General features: G+C 34.7%; 1 protein-coding gene across 1 annotated transcript in view; it reads right to left on the reverse strand.

Moving 5' to 3' along the window:
* The window catches only part of CATSPERE (catsper channel auxiliary subunit epsilon), a gene marked incomplete at its 3' end in the record, with an annotated part of 242258 nt that overhangs the window by 169535 nt on the left and 52798 nt on the right, over nt 1-19925 (reverse strand). The window contains exon 7 of the mRNA XM_079916436.1: nt 17060-17137. Within this exon, the coding sequence (XP_079772562.1) occupies nt 17060-17137 (78 nt within the window). The remainder of the gene's footprint in view (nt 1-17059; nt 17138-19925) is intronic.

Raw genomic sequence — 19925 nt, forward strand, 5'->3', positions numbered from 1 at the left:
TCAATCCATTTTGAGTTTATTTTTGTGTATGGTGATAGGGAGTGTTCCAATTTCATTCTTTTACATGTAGCTGTCCAGAATTCCAAGCATTCTTTGCTCCATTCTATATTCTTGCCTCCTTTAACAAAGATAAGGTGACCATATGTGTGTGGGTTTATCTCTGGGCTTTCTATTCTGTTCCATTGATCTATATTTCTCTTTTTGTGCCAGTACCATACTGTCTTGATTACTGTAGCTTTGTAGTATAGTCTGAAGTCAGGGAGCCAGATTCCTCTAGCTCCATTTTTATTTCTCAAGACTGTTTTGGCTATTGCGGGTCTTTTGTGTTTCCATACAAATTGTGAAATTTTTTGTTCTAGCTCTGTGAAAAATGCCATACGTAATTTGATGGGGGTTGCAATGAATCTGTATATTGTTTTGGGTAGTAGAGTCATTTTCACAGTATTGATTCTTCCAATCCAAGAACATGGTATATCTCTCCATCTGTTTGTATCATATTTAATTTCTTTCACCAGTGCCTTATGTATCATATTTAATTTCTTTCATCAGTGTCTTATCCTTTTCTGCATACAGGTCTTTTGTCTCCTTAGGTAGGTGTCCTCCTAGGTATATTATTCTTTTTGTTGCAATGGTAACTGGGAGTGTTTCCTTAATTTCTGTTTCAGATTTTCATCATTAGTGTATAGGAATGCAAGAGATTTCTGTGCATTAATTTTGTATCCTGCTACTTTACCAAATTCATTGATTAGCTCTAGAGTTGTCTGGTACATCTTAAGATTCTCTATGTATAGTATCATGTCATCTGCAAACACTGACAGTTTTACTTCTTTTCTGATTTGGATTCCTTTTATTTCTTTTTCTTCTCTGATTGCTGTGGCTAAAACTTCCAAAACTATGTTGAATAATAGGGGTGAGAGTGGGCAACCTTGTCTTCTTCCTGATCTTAGTGGAAATGGTTTCAGTTTTTCACCATTGAGAACGATGTTGGCTGTGGGTTTGTAATATATGGCCTTTACTATGTTGAGGTAAGTTCCCTTTACGGCGACTTTCTGGAGAGTTTTTATCATAAATCGTTGTTGAATGTCAACAAAAGCTTTTTCTGCATCTATTGAGATGATCATATGGCTTTTCTCCTTCAGTTTGTTAATATGATTTATCACATTGGTTATTTTGCGTATATTAAAGAATACTTGCATTCCTGGGATAAACCCCATTTGATCATGGTGTATGATCCTTTTAATGTGCTGTTGGATTCTGTTTGCTAGTATTTTGTTGAGGGTTTTGCATCTATTTTCATTAGTAATATTGGCCTGTAGTTTTCTTTTTTTGTGACATCTTTGTCTGGTTATGATATCAGGGTGATGGTGGCCTCATAGAATGAGTTTCGGAGTGTTCCTCCCTCTGCTATATTTTGGAAGAGTTTGAGAAGGATAGGTGTCAGCTCTTCTCTAAATGTTTGACAGAATTCACCTGTGAATCCATCTGGTCCTGGGCTTTTGTTTGTTGGAAGATTTTTAATCACAGTTCCAATTTCAGTGCTTGTGATTGGTCTGTTTATATTTTCTATTTCTTCCTGGTTCAGTTTCGGAAGGTTATGCTTTTCTAAGAATGTGTCCATTTCTTTCAGGCTGTCCATTTCATTGGCATATAGTTGCTTGTAGTAATCTCTCATGATCCTTTGTATTTCTCCAGTGTCAGTTGCTACTTCTTCTTTTTCATTTCTAATTCTGTTGATTTGAGTCTTCTCCTTTTTTTTCTTGATGAGTCTGGCTAATGGTTTACCAATTTTGTTTAGCTTCTCAAAGAACCAGCTTTTAATTTTATTGATCTTTGCTATTATTTCCTTCATTTCTTTTTCATTTATTTCTGACCTGATCTTTATGATTTCTTTCCTTCTGCTAACTTTGTTTTTTTGTTCTCCTTTCTCTAAGTGCTTTAGGTGTAAGGTTAGGTTGTTTATTTCTCTTGTATCTTGAGATAGGAATGTATTACTATAAACTTCCCCCGTAGAATTGCTTTTGCTGCATTCCATAGGTTTTGGGTCATCATTTTTCATTGCCATTTGTTTCTAGGTATTTTTTGATTTCCTCTTTGATTTCTTCAGTGATATCTTGGTCATTTAATAGCATATTATTTAGCCTCCATGTGTTTGTATTTATTACAGTCTTTTTCCTGTGATATGTGGTCTCATAGTGTTGTGGTCTAAAAAGATACTTGATACGATTTCAATTTTCCTAAAGTAACTGAGGCTTGATTTGTGACCGAAGATATGATCTATCATGGAGAATGTTCCATAAGTACTTGAGAAGAAAGTGTATTCTGTTGTTTTTGGATGGAATGTCCTATAAATATCAATTAAGTCCATCTTGTTTAATGTATCATTTAAAGCTTGTGTTTCCTTATTTATTTTCATTTTGGTTGATCTGTCCATTGGTGAAATTGGGGTGTTAAAGTCCCCTACTATTATTGTGTTACTGTCGATTTCCTCCTTTATGGCTGCTAGCATTTGCCTTATGTATTGAGGTGCTCCTATGTTGGAGCACCTCATTGCTGCAGGAATTGTTATATCTTCTTCTTGGACTGATCCCTTGATCATTATCTAGTGTCCTTCTTTGTCTCTTGTAATAGTCTTTATTTTAAAGTGTACTTTGTCTGATATGAGTATTGCTACTGCAGCTTTCTTTTGATTTCCATTTGCATGGAATATCTTTTTCCATTCCCTCACTTTCAGTCTGTATGTGTTTCTAGGTCTGAAGTGGGTCTCTTGTAGACAGCATATATACGGGTCTTGTTTTTGTATCATTTCAGCCATTACATTACATTTAAGGTAGATATCAATATGTGTGTTCCTATTACCATTCTCTTAATTGTTTTGGGTTTGTTATTGTAGATCTTTTACTTCTCTTCTGTTTCCTGCCTAGGGAAGTTCCTTTAGCATTTTTTGTAAAGCTGGTTTGGTGGTGATGAATTCTCTTAGCTTTTGCTTGTCTGTAAAGCTTTTGATTTCTCCATCGAATCTGAATGAGATCCTTGCTGGGTTTCCCTTTCATCACTTTAAATATGTCCTGCTACTCCCTTCTGGTTTTCAGAGCTTCTGCTGAAAGATCAGCTGTTAACCTTAGGGGATTCCCTTGTATGTTATTTGTTGCTTTTCCATTGCTGCTTGTAATACTTTGTATTTAATTTTTGATAGTTTGATTAATATGTGTCTTGGCATGTCTCTCCTTGGATTTATCCTGTATGGGACTCTCTGTGCTTCCTGGACTTGGTTGACTATTTACTTTCCCATTTTAGGGAAGTTTTCAACTATAATCTCTTCTAATATTTGCTCAGACTGTTTCTTGTTTTCTTCTTCTGGGACCCCTATAATTCGAATGTTGTTGTGTTTAATGTTATCCAAGATGTCTGTGAGACTGTCCTCAATTCTTTTCATTCTTTTTTCTTTATTCTGCTCTCTAGTAGTTATTTCTACTATTTTATCTTCCAGATCACTTATCCGTTCTTCTGCCTCAGTTATTCTGCTATTGATTCCTTCTAGAGAATTTTTAATTTAATTTATTGTTGTTGTTCATCATTGTTTGCTCTGTAGTTCTTCTAGGTCTTTGTTAAATGTTTCTTGTATTTTCTCCATTCTATTTCCAATTTTTCGATCATCTTTACTATCTCTACTCTGAATTTTTTTTCAGGTAGACTGCCTATTTCCTCTTCATTTGTTTGGTCTGGTGGGTTTTTACCTTGCTCCTTCATCTGCTGCATATTTATCTGTTTTCTCATTTTGCTTAACTTACTGTGTGTGGGGTCCCCTTTTCGCAGGCTGTAGGTTTGTAGTACCCTTTGTTTTTGGTGTCTGCCCCCAGTGGGTAAGGTTGGTTCCGTGGGCTGTGCAGACTTCCTGGTGGAGGCGACTGGTGCCTGTATTTTGGTGGAGGAGGCTGGATCTTGTCTTTCTGGTGGGCAGTATCACGTCCAGTGGTGCGTATTGGGGCGTCTGTAAATTTATTATGGTTTTAGGCAGCCTCTCTCCTAATGGGTGGGGTTGTGTTCTTGTCTTGCTAGTTGTTTGTCATGGGGTGTCCAGCACTGGAGCCTGCTGGTCTTCGAGTGGAGCTGGGTCTTAGCGTTGAGACACAGATGTCTGGGAGCACTCTTGCTGATTGATATTACATGGTGCTGGGAGGTCTCTGGTGGTCCAATGTCCTGAACTTGGCTCTTCCACCTCAGAGGCTCAGCCCTGACACCCAGCTGAAACACCAAGACCCTCTCAGCCACATGGCTTTTAGGAAGTCTGAGGTTTTCTGCCAGTGTTCAGTCGGTGTTCTGTAGGAGTTGTTCCACATGTAGATGTATTTCTGATGTATTTGTGGGGAGGAAGGTGAGCTCCACGTCTACTCCTCTGCCATCTTGAATGTCCTCAATACCCTTAGTTTTAATGTCAACGTAATACAAAATAGAGTTTCTAAAACTGATCTGTTGGAATTATTTCTATATGAGCTTGACTTCAAAACAACATACACTTCAAGGTATATTTCAAATATATGTGGAGGCTCTAGGATAAATTATATTAGTATAAAGATAGATCTGACATGCTCCCTGTTTTTCTCATGAGATTTAAGGGGATGTTGAATTGACTGGAATTATTCCTAATAAAGTCTTTTTAGAATAGAGGCAACAGTTTCATTATGGGGAATCCCTAGAATAAAAAAATCAGATAATGAGGGCCAGTCTAGAGTCCTCCAATAATGCTCCTGTTTAATTTCCTAGAAATATGTCAACCACCCACAAAGGAAAATTTGAGATTGCTGTAATGATTACCAGTACGTGTGTATTTATTGGGACTGTGGGATTGCCTAATAGGAGGATTTAACCTATATTTTGAGAGTAGTAATGGTGGTCAGGGAAGGCTTCCTTGAAGAATACAAGTTTAATGATTTTGATAGAGAAAAATAGATTTGCCTGGTAAATACTTGATAAATAATAGATCAGTTAAATTTTGTTTCTAAAAATCTTATTCACTATTCAGAATTTTAAATACAACTATCCTTCATATACCTGCAAAGGAAAAGACTAAATGGAGCATTCTTAATGTAGCAAAGAATAAGATGGAAATAAAATACAACAAGCAACCTATACAGCAAGATGATAGAAAAAAGGATAGACTAAGATAAAGTTAAGATAATTATGCCAACAAGCTTAAGAACATATGTTTCTCCATTAATAGGGTAATTCATGGTCATTAAAGATGGTTTTATAAATATAGAAAAAAATTACCACAAAGAAATCATCAAAAGTATAAAAAACATATTTAGGATATTTTCTTAGGATTTACCAAATGTAGGTTACTGTTATGTATTCATGTTATATAACCTGAAGTCTATATATCATTTAAAATGACATTTTAAATGATAGCATAATATTCCATGTTAAATGACAGCATAATATTCCATTGAGTGAGTTATCATTACTTACTTAACACTCCCCTATTGGACATTTAGGTAGCTTTACTTTTTCACTTTTGTAAATATTATTGCCACGGACATTATCAGATACAGTCTTTTCTACATTAGCACTATTTCCTTTGATTAGATTCTTGAAAATGTGATTACTGGATCAAAAGTTATGAACACTTTAATAATTCTTCATATGAATTGAGCAAAATGATTTCTAAAAGGAATATGCCTATTTATTTTATTACTATTAATTATCATTAGCAGATTTCACTATCTAGTGCCCAACTTCTAATACTTTTTAGAAAAGTATTCTAGTTGTAACATCAATATATGTTTATACATGCTGCTAAATTTACTAAATATCTTTTAGTTTCTTAATTGATTTTTCAGCAGCATTTGAAACATTAGACTAATTTCCCCTTTTCAGGGAGTGTTTCTCTCTTACTTGACTTACAAGCACTTCAAACCAGTATGTCCAAAACTGAACTACTGCCTCGAGGCTCTGCCTCCCAAACCAGCATTTATAAATATGTGTTGAATAAATAGAGAGGAAAATAATCTCACCACCCAGAGGAGAGTAAAGCTCTCTCACAATTTGCATGGAATCTATTTTCATCCCTTCACTTTTCTCCTATGTGTGTCTTTAAATGTAAAGTGAGTTGCATGTTGACAGCATATTGCTGGATGTTTTTAAAAAAATCCATTCAGTCATTCTATGCCTTTTGATTGGGGGTTTAATCCATTTGAATTTAAGTACTTATTGATAAATAAGGTCTTCATATTGCCATTTTGTTAATTTTTTGGTCTGACTTGCAGTTGTGTTATTCTTCTCTTTCCCTATTGCTGTTTTCCTTGTTATTTGATGATTTTTGTAGTGCTTTTCTTTGATTTTTTCTCATCTTTTGTAATAATATATCTGATAGAAACTATATACTAGTTTTTTGTAACTTGAGGCTTACATAAAATATCTTACAGTTAAAACTATTTTAAGTTGATAGCAACTTCAATCACATAAATAAATTACACTTTTACTACCTGCCCCCTTTGTGTTCGTGTAGTCAGAGCTTACTTTTTTGTGTGTTATGCATCTATTAACAAATTTTTGTCTTTTAACTTTTATATTAGGGTTAAAAGTGATTCATGCACCACCATTACAGTGTTATATTGTTCTGTATTTGCCTATAAAATTACCCTTACCAGTGATAGATCACATGTGAGGTCATAAAATAATTTTTAAGTCTTAAAAATTTAAGAAGATGAAAATCATTCTGGGGCCTTCCCTGGTGGCACAGTGGTTGAGAATCTGCCTGCCAATGCAGGGGACACGGGTTCGGGCCCTGGTCTGGGAAGATCCTACATGCCGTGGAACAACTAGGCCCGTGAGCCACAACTACTGAGCCTGCGCGTCTGGAGCCTGTGCTCCGCAACAAGATAGGCTGCAATAGTGAGAGGCCCATGCACCACAATGAAGAGTGGCCTCTGCTTGCCGCAACAAGATAAAGCCCTCGCACAGAAACGAAGACCCAACACAGCCAAAATAAATAAAGAAAAGTCCAAATTTATTAAAAACAAAAATCATTCCAAGTATCTTTTCCAACCACAATGGAATGAAACCAGAAATCAGTAATAGTTAGAAAATATGAATAATCACATACACATGCAAATTAAACTGCACAATCTTGAACAATAATTGGGTCAAAGAGGAAATCAAAGGAATTTTTTTAAATACCTCAAGACAAATGAAAACATAAACACAACATAACAGAATTTATGGGATGTATCAAAAGCAAGACTAAAACGGAAGCAATAAATGCCTACATTAAAAAAAAAGATTTCAAATAAACAACCTAACTTTACACCTCAAAGAACTAGAGAAAGAGAAGCAAACTAAGCCTAAAGTGAGCAGAAGGAAAGAAATAATAAAGATCAGAGCAGAAACAAATCAAGTAGGGAATAGAAAAAAAACAACAAAACTAAGAAATGGCTTTTTGAAAAAATAAACAAAATTGACACATTCTTAACTAGGCTAAGAAAAAAGACAAAAGTCTCAAATAAATAAAATAAAAAATGAAAAAGAAGACATTACAACTGATACCACACAAATGCAAAGGCTCATAAGAGAAAAATGTGACCAATTACATACCAAAAAATTGTATAACCTAGAAGAAATGTACAGATTCCTACAAACATACAACCAACTAAGAATGAATCCTGAAAAAATAGAAAATGTGAACAGACTAATAATGAGTAAGAAGACCTAATCAGTAAGCAAAAATCTCCCAATAAAAACAACAACAGGGCTTCCCTGGTGGCACAGTGGTTGAGAGTCCACCTGCTGATGCAGGGGACACGGGTTTGTGCCCCGGTCCAGGAAGATCCCACATGCCATGGAGCGGCTGGGCCCGTGAGCCATGGCCACTGAGCCTGCGTGTCCGGAGCCTGTGCTCCGCAGCGGGAGAGGCCACAACAGTGAGAGGCCCGTATACCATAAAAAAAAAAAAAAGAAAACAACAACAACAAAACCTGGACTAGATAGTTTAACTGGTGAATTCTATCAAACATTTAAAGAATTAATACCAATACTTCTGAAACTCTTCCCAAAACTTGAGGTGGAGGGAACCCTTCCCAACTCATTTTATGAGGCCAGCATTACCTTGATACCAAAATCAGATAGGAACATTACAGGAAAGAAAACTTAAGGCCAATATCCCTGATGAATATAGATGTAAAAATTCTCAGCAACACACTAGCAAACCAAATTCAACAGCACACCAAGAGGATCATACACAATGATCAAGTGGGATTTATCCCTGGGTTGCAAGGATGGTTCAACGTATACAAGTCAATAAATATGACAAATCACATTAATAGGATGAAAGACAAAAATCATTTGATCATCTCAATACACACAGAGAAAGCATTTGACAGAACACAACATCCTTTCTTGATACAAACGCTCAGTTGATTGGGTATAGAAGAAATCTACCTCAACATAATAAAAGCCATATATGATAAGCCCATAGCTATCATCATACTCAGTGGGGAAAGGTTAAAAACTTTTGCTTTAAGGTCAGGATGAAGACAAGGGTGCTCAACCTCACCACTCCTATTCCACGTAGTACTGGATGTCCTAGCCAGAATAACCAGGCAAGAAAAAAAAAAAAGCATCCAAATTGAAAAGGAAATAAAAATGTCTTTGTAGATAACATGATCTTATATTTAGAAAATCCTAAGGAAGCCACCCAAAACTGTTAGAACTTGTCAGCAAATTCAGTAAAGTTGCAGGATACAAAATCAACATGCAGAAATCAGTTGCATTTCTATATACTAACATTGAGCTATTTGAAAAAGAAATAAAGGAAACAATCCCATTCACAATAGCATCAAAAAAATGAAGTACTTGGGGATAAATTTAACCAAGGAGGTGAAATATCTGTAAACAAAAAATTATAAGACTTTGATGAAATAAATTTAAGAAGACACAAATAAATGGAAAAATATCCCATGTTCATGGATCAGAAGAATTAATATTGTTAAAATGTCCCTGCTACTCAGAGCCATCTATAAATTCAATATAATTCCTATCAAAATCTCAATGGCATTTTTTCACAAGAGTAGAAAAAATAATCCTAAAATTTGTATGGAACCACAAAAGACTTCAAATAGCCAAGAAAATCCTGAGAAAGAAGAACAGAGCCAGAAGAAATCACACTTTCTGATTTCAAATTATAGTAATCAAAACAGTATGGTACTGGCATTAAAATAGACACACATAGCAAGGAACAGAATCAAGAGCAAAGAAATAAACACTTGCATATATGGTCAACTAATATTTGACAAGACAGCCAAGAATACTCAATAGGGAAAGGATAGTCTCTTCAATAAATGTTGCTGGAAAAAATTTATAATCATGTACACAAGAATGAAATTGGAACCCTACCTTATACCAACCACAAAAATTAACTTTAAATGGATTAGAAATTTAAACATAATACCTGAAACTGTAAAACTCCTAGAAGAAAATAGGGGAAAAGCTTTTTTGACATTGGTCTTGGCAATGATTTTTTGGATATGAATATGACACCAAAAGCACAAACAACAAAGGTGAAAATAAGTAAGTGGAACTACATCAAATTAAAAAACTTCTGCACAACAAAGAAATAATCAACAGAGTAAAAAGGCAACCTATGGAAAAGGAGAAAATATTTGCAAGTCATACATCTGATAAAGGGTTTATATGCAAAGTATGTAAGGAACATATACAACTCAATAGCAAAAAAAGAAAAAAATCTGATTGAAAAATGGGAAGAGGAATTAATAGGCATTTTCCTAAAGAAGACATACAAATGGCCAAAAGGTACATGAAAATGTGCTCAACATCACTAATTATAAGGGAAATGCAAGTCAAAACCACAGTAAGATAACATCTCACACCACTTAGGATGGCTATTATCAAAAAAACAAGAAAGAACAAATGTTGACAAGGATATGGAGAAAAGGGAACTCTTGTGCACTGTTGGTGGGAATGTAAGTTGGTACATAAATTATGGAAAACAGTATGGAAGGTCCTAAAAAATTTAAAATAGAACTATCATATGATCCAACAATCCCAATTCTGGGTGCATATCCAAAGGAAAATAAAACAGGACATCTATCGAAGAGATACCTTCACTCTCATGCTTATTGCAGCATTATTTACAATAGCCAAGATATGGAAAAACCTAACTGTCCGTCAGTGGGTGATTGGATAAAGAAGATGTGATATGTAAAAATGTTAAGTGAAATAAGTCAGACAGAGAAAGACAAATACAGTATGATCTCACTTTCATGTGGAATCTAAAAATGCTGAATTCATAGAAACAGTAGAATGGTGGTTACAAGCGGCTGAGCAGTGGGTAAAATGGGGAGATACTGGTTAAAGGGTATAAACTTCCAATTATAAGATGAATAGGTTCTGGGGATCTAATTTATAGCATAGTGAAAATAGTTAACAATACTCTATGAAAGTACTTGAAAGGTGCTGAAAGAGTAGGTCTTAAATGTTCTTACCACAAAAAAGAAAATATAACTATGTGAGGTGATGGAGGTCTTAAAAACTCTACTATGGTAATCATTTCACAATATGTAAGTATATTAAATCAACACATGTATACTTTAAACTTACACAATGCTAAAGATCAATCATATTTCAATAAAGCTGAAAAAAGAAACCAACACTCATTAAAAACAAAACAAAACAAAACCCAACACCAAATTCATTGACTCTAAAATGGATAAAAAATGTGTGGTGTGTTGAAACAATGAATAACATACAGCAATGAAAATGAGCAAACTATAGGTATATATAACATGGATAAATCTTATATAATTATGATCAAAAATAGAAAGCAATATGCAGTGTATATAAAGCATGATTCAATTTATTTAAAGTAGAAAAACAAAAATAAAACCAACTAAACTGCATTGTTTAGGAATCATGTGGTAAACTAAAGAAAAAAGCAGAGCAATTATTATCACAAAATATTCAGAATAATGGTTACCTCCAGGGGAAGGGAAGGATTATGTCCATACAAGCACCTCTACTGTGGAGGGAGAAATTATGTTCATGGAGGTGGAAAATATGGGGACCTTCTGTACTATTGTTAATGTTTCATCACTTGATAGTAGTTATATGGTTATTTATTATTATTCACTAAACTGGATACTTAGCTTTTATGGTTTTTTCTTTATGATGTAATTCATAGTTAAAATGGTGAAGGAAAAAAACCTCAAATAAACTAAAACTCTGAGCCTTTTAATAGTTATTTAACCACATGTACAAATAAGTTATCCTGTACCCCATCCCTGAGTCACATGCTACTGCTGGTTCTCTTTTCCCTGGTGTGGGTGTTGGGGAAAGGGTAAGGCTCAGACAGGGATGTGAGACAGAAGTGGGTTGAGGTTCAAAGGTGAAATAAAGTACAGAAATGAGTTAAACATAAGGGATTATTTTGAGTTCAAAGTCAGGGACGGTTAAGGGTTAAGGAAGAGAATGAAGAATGGAAGCAGAGGTAGAATTAGGATGTGGGTGTCTATTAGGCACATTATCTATTGGTTGATAAAAGCCCAAACAGACAGTTTATATTTTGCCAGAGCTATTTTGTGGATGATTTATCAAAACTGCAGTATTACAATAATCCTTGCAAACTACTCATGTAACAAAAATCCTGATTTGGTCATGGCAGGCATCTTGGAGGCAATGATACCTGACTTGAGACTTAAAGATGACTAGATTAGGAAAGGGAATGGGCAGTTCCTGTGGAGAGAATGGCATAAGCAGAGACACAGACTCATGGAAGAGCAGAAGTGTAAAGGGAGACAGCAGAGTGCAGCTGCTGGAGACAGGACATGTGGAGAGCTAAGGCCAGAGAAGAGTGGCAGAGATGGGATACTCAGGGCTTTGTGTGCCATATTAATAGTCTAAGACTCAAGTCTATGCTGTTTGTCAGCTCAATATCAAAAAAACAACCTAATCAAAAAATGGGCAGAAGATTCAAATAGACATTTCTCCAAAGAAGATATACAGATGGCCAACAGGCACACGAAAAGAGGTCCAACATCTCTAATTATTAGAGAAATGCAAATCAAAACTACAATGAAATATTACCTCATACCAGTCAGAATGGCCATCATTAAAAAGTCTACAAATAATAAATGTTGGAGAGGGTGTGAAGAAAAAGGAACCCTCCAACACTGTTGGTGGGAATGTAAATCAGTGCAGCCACTATGGAGAACAGTACAGGGGTTCCATAAAAAACTAAAAATAGAGTTACAATATGATCCAGCAATCCCACTCCTGGGTATATATCTGGGGAAAATTATAATTCAAAAAGATACATGAGAAAAAAACCACATTCACAGAAAGATAGACAAGATGAAAAGGCAGACGAAGGAACAAGATAAAACCCCGGAAAAACAACTAAATAAAGTGGAGCTAGGCAACCTTCCAGAAAAAGATTTCAGAATAATGATAGTGAAGCTGATCCAGGACCTTGGAAAAAGAATGGAGGCAAAGATTGAGAAGATGTACGAAATATTTAACAAAGAGCTAGAAGAATTAAAGAACAAACAAACAGAGATGAACAATACAATAACTGAACGAAAAATATACTAGAAGGAATCAATAGCAGAATAACTGAGGCAGAAGAATGGATAAGTGACCTGGAAGACAGAATGGTGGAATTCACTGCTGTGGAACAGAATAAAGAAAAAACAATGAAAAGGAATGAAGACAGCCTAAGAGATCTCTGGGACAACATTAAAGGCAACAACATTCGCATTATAGGGGTCCCAGAAGGAGAAGAGACAGAGAAAGGACCTGAGAAAATATTTGAAGAGATTATAGTCGAAAACTTCCCTAACATGGGAAAGGAAATAGCCACCTAAGTCCAGGAAGCGCAGCAAGTCCCATACAGGATAAACTCAAGGAGAAACATGCCGAGACACATAGTAATCAAATTGGCAAAAATTAAAGACAAAGAAAAATTATTGAAAGCATCAAGGGAAAACGACAAATAACATACAAGGGAACTCCCATAAGGTTAACAGCTGATTTCTCAGCAGAAACTCTACAAGCCAGAAAGGAGTGGCATGATATACTTAAAGTGATGAAAGGGAAGAACCTACAACCAAGATTACTCTACCCGGCAAGGATCTCATTCAGATTCAACGGAGAAATCAAAAGCTTTACAGACAAGCAAAAGCTAAGAGGATTCAGCACCACCAAACCAGCTCTACAACAAATGCTAAAGGAACTTCTCTAAGTGGGAAACACAAGAGATGAAAAGGACCTACAAAAACAAACCCCAAACAATTATGAAAATGGTAATAGGAGCATACATATCAATAATTACCTTAAACGTGAATGGATTAAATGCTCCAACCAAAAGACCCAGGCTCACTGAATGGATACAAAAACAAGACCCATATATATGCTGTCTACAAGAGACCCACTTCAGACCTAGGGACACATACAGACTGAAAGTGAGGGGGTGGAAAAAGATATTCCATGCAAATGGAAATCAAAACAAAGCTGGAGTAGCAATACTCATATCAGATAAAATACACTTTAAAATAAAGAACGGGGCTTTCCTTGTGGCCCAGTGGTTGAGAGTCCACCTGCCGATGCACGGGACATGGGTTTGTGCCCCAGTCTGGGAAGATCCCACATGCCGTGGAGCACCTAGGCCCGTGAGCCATGGCCGCTGAGCCTGCATGTCTGGAGCCTGTGCTCCATAACGGGAGAGGCCACAACAGTGAGAGGCCCGCGTACCGCAAAAAAAAAAAAGGAAAAAAAAGGAACGTTACAAGAGACAAGGAAGGATACTATGTAATGATCAAGGGATCAATCCAAGAAGATATAACAATTATAAATATATATGCACCCAAAATAGGAGCACCTCAATATATAAGGCAACTGCTAACAGCTATAAAAGAGGAAGTCAACAATAACAATAGTGGGACACTTTAACAACTCACTTACACTAATGGACAGATCATCCAAACAGAAAATTAATAAGGAAACACAAGCTTTAAAGGACACAATAGACCAGATAGATTTCATTGATATTTATAGGACATTGCATCCAAAAACAGCAGATTACACTTTATTCTCAAGAGTGCATGGAACATTCTCCAGGATAGATCACATCTTGGGGCACAAATCAAGCCTCAGTAAATTTAGGAAATGGAAATCATATCAAGCATCTTTTCTGACCACAGCACTATGAGAATAGAAATCAATTATAGGGAAAAAAGCCCGTAAAACCCACAAAGACATGGAGGCTAAACAATACATTACTAAATAACCAAGAGATCACTGAAGAAATCAAAAAGGAAATAAAAAAATACCTAGAGACAAATGACAATGAAAACATGACAATCTAAAACCTATGGGATTCAGCAAAAGCAGTTTTAAGAGGGAAGTTTATAGCAGTACAATCCTACGTCAAGAAACAACAAACATCTCAGTTAACAACCTAACCTTACACCTAAAGGAACTAGAGAAAGAAGAACAAACAAAACCCAAAGTTAGTAGAAGGAAAGAAATCATAAAGATCAGAGCAGAAATAAATGAAATAGAAACAAAGGAAACAACTGCAAAGATCAATAAAACTAAAAGCTGGTTCTTTGAGAAGATAAACAAAATTGATAAACCATTAGCCAGACTCATCAAGAAAAAGAGAGACGGGGCGTCCCTGGTGGTGCAGTGGTTGAGAGTCTGCTTGCCGATGCAGGGGACACGGGTTCGTGCCCTGGTCTGGGAGGATCCCACATGCTGCGGAGCGGCTGGGGCCGTGAGCCATGACCACTGAGCCTGTGCGTCCGGAGCCTGTGCTCCGCAACGGGAGAGGCCACAACAGTGAGAGGCCCGCGTACGGCAAAAAAAAAAAAAAAAAAAAAAGAGGGCGAGGACTCAAATCAATAAAATTAGAAATGAAAAAGGAGTAGTTACAACAGACACTGCAGCAATACAAAGCATCCTAAGAGACCACTACAAGCAACACTATGCCAATAAAATGGACAACCTGGAAGAAATGGACAAATTCTTAGAAAACTACAACCTTCCAAGACTGAACCAGGAAGAAATAGAAAATATGAACAGACCAGTCACAAGTAATGAAATTGAAACTGTGATTTAAAATCTTCCAACAAACAAAAGTCCAGGATCAGATGGCTTCACAGGTGAATTCCATTAAACATTTAGAGAAGAGCTAACACCCATCCTTCTCAAACTCTTCCAAAAAATTGCAGAGGAAGGAACACTCCCAAACTCATTCTATAAGGCCAGTATCACCCTGACACTAAAAACAAAGATACTACAAAAAGAGAATTTCAGACCAATATCACTGATGAATACAGATGCCAAAATCCTCAACAAAATACTAGTAAACAGAATCCAACAACATATTAAAAGGATCATACACCATGATCATGTGGGATTTATCCCAGTGATGCAAGGATTCTTCAATATACACAAATCAATCAATGTGATACACCATATTGACAAACTGAAGAAGAAAAACCATATGATCATCTCAATAGATGCAGAAAAAGCTTTTGACAAAATTCAACACCCATTTATGATAAAAACTCTCCAGAAAGTGGGCATAGAGGGAACCTACCTCAACATAAAAAAAATATATATATATATATATATATATATATATATATACACGCACTCAAATATTCATAGCAGCACTATTTACAATAGCCAAGACATGGAAACAATGTAAGTGTCCATTGATAGATGAATGGATAAGAAGATTTGGTATTTATACACAATGGAATATTAGTCAGCCATAAAAAAGAATGAAATAATGCCATGTGCAGCAACATGGATGGACCTAGATATTATCATACTAAGTGAAGTAAGTCAAACAGAGAAAGAGAAATATCATATGCTATTGTTATATGTGAAATCTAAAAAAAATGATACACTGAACTTATACACAAAACAGAAATACTCACAGATATATAAAACCAACTTATGATTACCAAATGGAAATATATATATATATTTTTTTTTAATCACTTTGCTGTACACCTGAAACTAACATAACATTGTAAATCAACTATATCTCAATAAAAATTTTATAAAAGGAAATTTACTTAATGTCTCTGAATTGTACTCATAAGAATGTTTAAAATGGTAGATTTTATATTATGTATACTTTTCCACAATAAAAATGTATAGATTAAAAGGATGAATAAATGCATGAATTGAGAAAAAAAAAGTCTATGTTGTTTGTAATGGAGAAATGTTTCAAGGAAATGACATGATCATGAATAAACATGGAAATTAAAAAGAAAAAAGTAAAGTATTAGGTATGATTATTTAGCATGAACTAAATAATGTTAAATTGTGCATATTTTCACTTAAAAGATTAGAAATTAAGTAAGAGTAATACTTAAAGTATTTAATTACCATTAATATATTTTATTCCCTCTAACGTTTATTGCCAAATAAAACAATTAATTGATTCATTGTCATTTTAATTTATCAGTCTATCTCTTGTGAATTTGATTACCATGAGGCATGACAGCATGCTACTAAAAAATCATATCTCAACTCATGAAGACATAAAGAATCCCATAAGAAACTAAAACTCATTTTACGTTTCTCTTCTATACATTATGATTGTAACAGAAGACAGAACTTGAATCTTGAAAGAGGTAAATTTGTAACAGATAAAAGAAAGGACTTATTTATTCACTGGGCTGCACTTTTAGGAAAATCATTAGTCTCAAGTGGTAAAGGATTCAATAAAGGACTAGACAGATTTTTGAAGGATGACTTCAACAAAGATGCTCAAGAAACATCTTTAAAGCATTTTAACGGTCAGCCTCTTTGTGAATAATGAAGTCATAGAAAATACGGAAGAATTCTAAAGAAAGATTTATAATTGTAGAAATCGAGCACAAGTTCAAAATCCCTATAATGACTAAACTAAATTTAATGGATAATTAAAATGTATCTAGTTCTAGGCTGTTTAATATAAATTATTCACAGCCCTTAAAAGAGAAATGTAGCATATTATTTTATCTAGGATAATAATAATGTTTCCACCTACTAGGGAAGGTTCATTTGCATTCCATAGCAATTCACTAGGGTCTGCGTTTTCTGGATCGTATATCCATATAATGATAACCTACGAAATAAAATGTGGTTGCATTTCTTGACACTTTGGACAAATTTTTAGTTGTGGCAAAACATAACCAAAAAATGTTTTTATTTGTTTTTAAAATTTTGAATATCTCAGTTTAAAATATCAAAAGTAATACGTGTTGTTTTTAACAAGAGAAACTGTCCGAAGAATTAATAACATCCTCTACACTCCTGAGGTAACTAATGTTAAACCTTTGTACGAATGCTTATATGTCTTTTTCTACACCCACAGACACAGCAGCCTCCCCACACACTCACTTTTTACAAAAATGAGATTACACTATTCATGTTATTTATAATGTGCTTTTGTCACTTAATACACCATAGCCATTTCAATAGATGTAGATCTAATTCTTTTTATTGTTTTCTTCTTAAATAGACAACTTATTTATTATAAAAATAAATTATATTAAAAATACAGTGAAAATTGTCTCTCCCACCCTGTACTTCATCACTCAGTTCCCACAAGTCTACTACACCCTGCAAGTAACTACTATTGGTAAGTTTTTTTGTATTTCTATAAAATTTTTGTGCATAACCAGTGTTATTTTTCTCCTTTTTATATAAACACTAGTGTGCTAAATGCACTTTTGAACATTATATTCTTCACTTAAAGTTATATCTTAGAGATCTTTAAATATTCTCATTAATCTTTCATATTATTTTACATATTATTACAAATTATGGAGGAACCATAATTTAACAAGTAACCTGCTAATAAATATTTGTTTATATCCTTTGCCATTACAATCAAAGTTATAATGAGCAACTCTGAACATATATTATTTTCCACTTTTGAGTATTCCTAAAAGTGGAATTGTTGAGTCATAGAGTATATGAATTTGTAATTTTTGTAGATGCTGCTAAATTGTTCTCCATAGCAGTTGCAACAACATACCTTCTCACCAGCAATGTATGAGATCTCTTCTTTCTACACAGCCTTCCCAACATGATGTGTTGTCTTACATTTTGATATTGTCAGTCGATGGATGAAAAATGGTACGTTGATGCAGTTTTAATCTGCATTTCTTTTATCATGAGAAAGTTTGAGCATCTTTCCATATATTCAAGTTCTATTTCTATTTCCCGTCTGGTGAACTATTTGTTCATTTCCTTTGCTCATTTTCTATCTGGCTTTTAGTCTTTTATTTATTAATTTGTAGAAGTTTTTAACATAAAGAATGTTCTAGATGTTCTATATCTTGATCTGTGTGGTGGTTACATAGACATATATATGTACATATGAAAACTTTATTACTTTTATAATTATGTGGCATTCCTCTTTATCTTATTAAATCTGTTTGCCTTAGATTTTATATTGTCCCTATATATGGCTGCCCTTCCTGCCTCCCTCCATCCCTCCCTCCCTCCCTCCCTCCCTTCCTCCTTTTTATATTCCCTTTACCTATATTAATCTTCTCTCAACCTACGTAATTTGAGTTAACAACTAGTATTTACTTTTTGCTATTTTTCTCCATGCTATGCATTTGCAGAGATAAACACAAATACAAGCGTACATATATTTTTAAAAAGAGGCATCTTAAGACATTCTTTTTTTTAAACAAAATTGGATCACATTATACACACTTCCCACATTCTCCCTTTTTTTCACTCAAGTATATATCATTGAAATTCCCCAGTCAACTCTTATAATGCCTGAACAATATTCTATGATGTGCTTATACTATAATTTACAGATCAATGGCTCTAATAATGGAGATTTACTGTGGCTCCAGTTTTGTTTTGTTTTGTTTTGTTTTGCTTTACCACTATTACAATGCTGCAAAATATAGGTCCTTTTCCATACAGCTGTATATACTAGAGGTTTTATTTCTGTGGAGTAGATTCCCAGGAGTGGGATTTTAGATCCAAATGGTATATATATTTTTAATTTCAATAGATGTTTCCATATTCCTATCCAAAAATGTGAATAAGGCTCTAACTCCTCACACTTTCCACCACCAATGTTTGAGTGTACCCTTTTGCCCAGATCCCCTCTAGCAATAGTTATTTTCCCTTGTTCAAGTTTTACTACTGTGATGAGTGTGACATTTCATTGTTAATTTGAATTTTCTTGAGATGAAGTGAAGTTCAGCATCTTTTCATGTTTGTTAGATTTGCTTTTGTGTACATAGCTTTTTTACATTCTTCTATTGGAACTTACCATATTCTTATCATTTGTAAGAGCTCTTTGTTTTGTTTGGACTTTAGGTATACAGACACATTATTAGAATAATCACAAACCTCAGTCCATGACACACTATCGTTATTGGCATGACCCTCTTTTATGCAATTATTTAAATTGTAAATTAGTAAAATGAAAACCAGGAACCCACCATCCAACTCGAGACCTAGAACCTTACAAATATCTTTCATTTACTTATATATTCCTCCCTTTTCAGGTTCCCTGTTTCTGCCCAGAGGTACTCACCTTCCTGAATTCTGTGTTGGTTTTTCATTAATATAATGATAGTTTTTTGAACTTGATCAGCCCACACATAACCCCCTAGGGGCTGCTTTCATTTTTCTTTCAAGATTATGTAACTAGGATTTATTCATGTTACTGCTCATAACTGAGCTCATTCATTTTCATTACTATTTAAAATTCCATTATGTGAAAATACCACAATTTTTCCATTTTTATGTTAATGGGCATTTGGATTCCTTCTGTTTGGGATGGATGAATTTTATGAGCAATTCTACTATGAGCATTTTTGTTTCTGTTTTATTGGAGTATAGTTGCTTTACACTTCTGTGTCAGTTTCTGCTGT

The sequence above is a fragment of the Stenella coeruleoalba genome (genome assembly GCF_951394435.1).
Source record: "Stenella coeruleoalba genome assembly, chromosome: 1".
Taxonomy (NCBI): domain Eukaryota; kingdom Metazoa; phylum Chordata; class Mammalia; order Artiodactyla; family Delphinidae; genus Stenella; species Stenella coeruleoalba.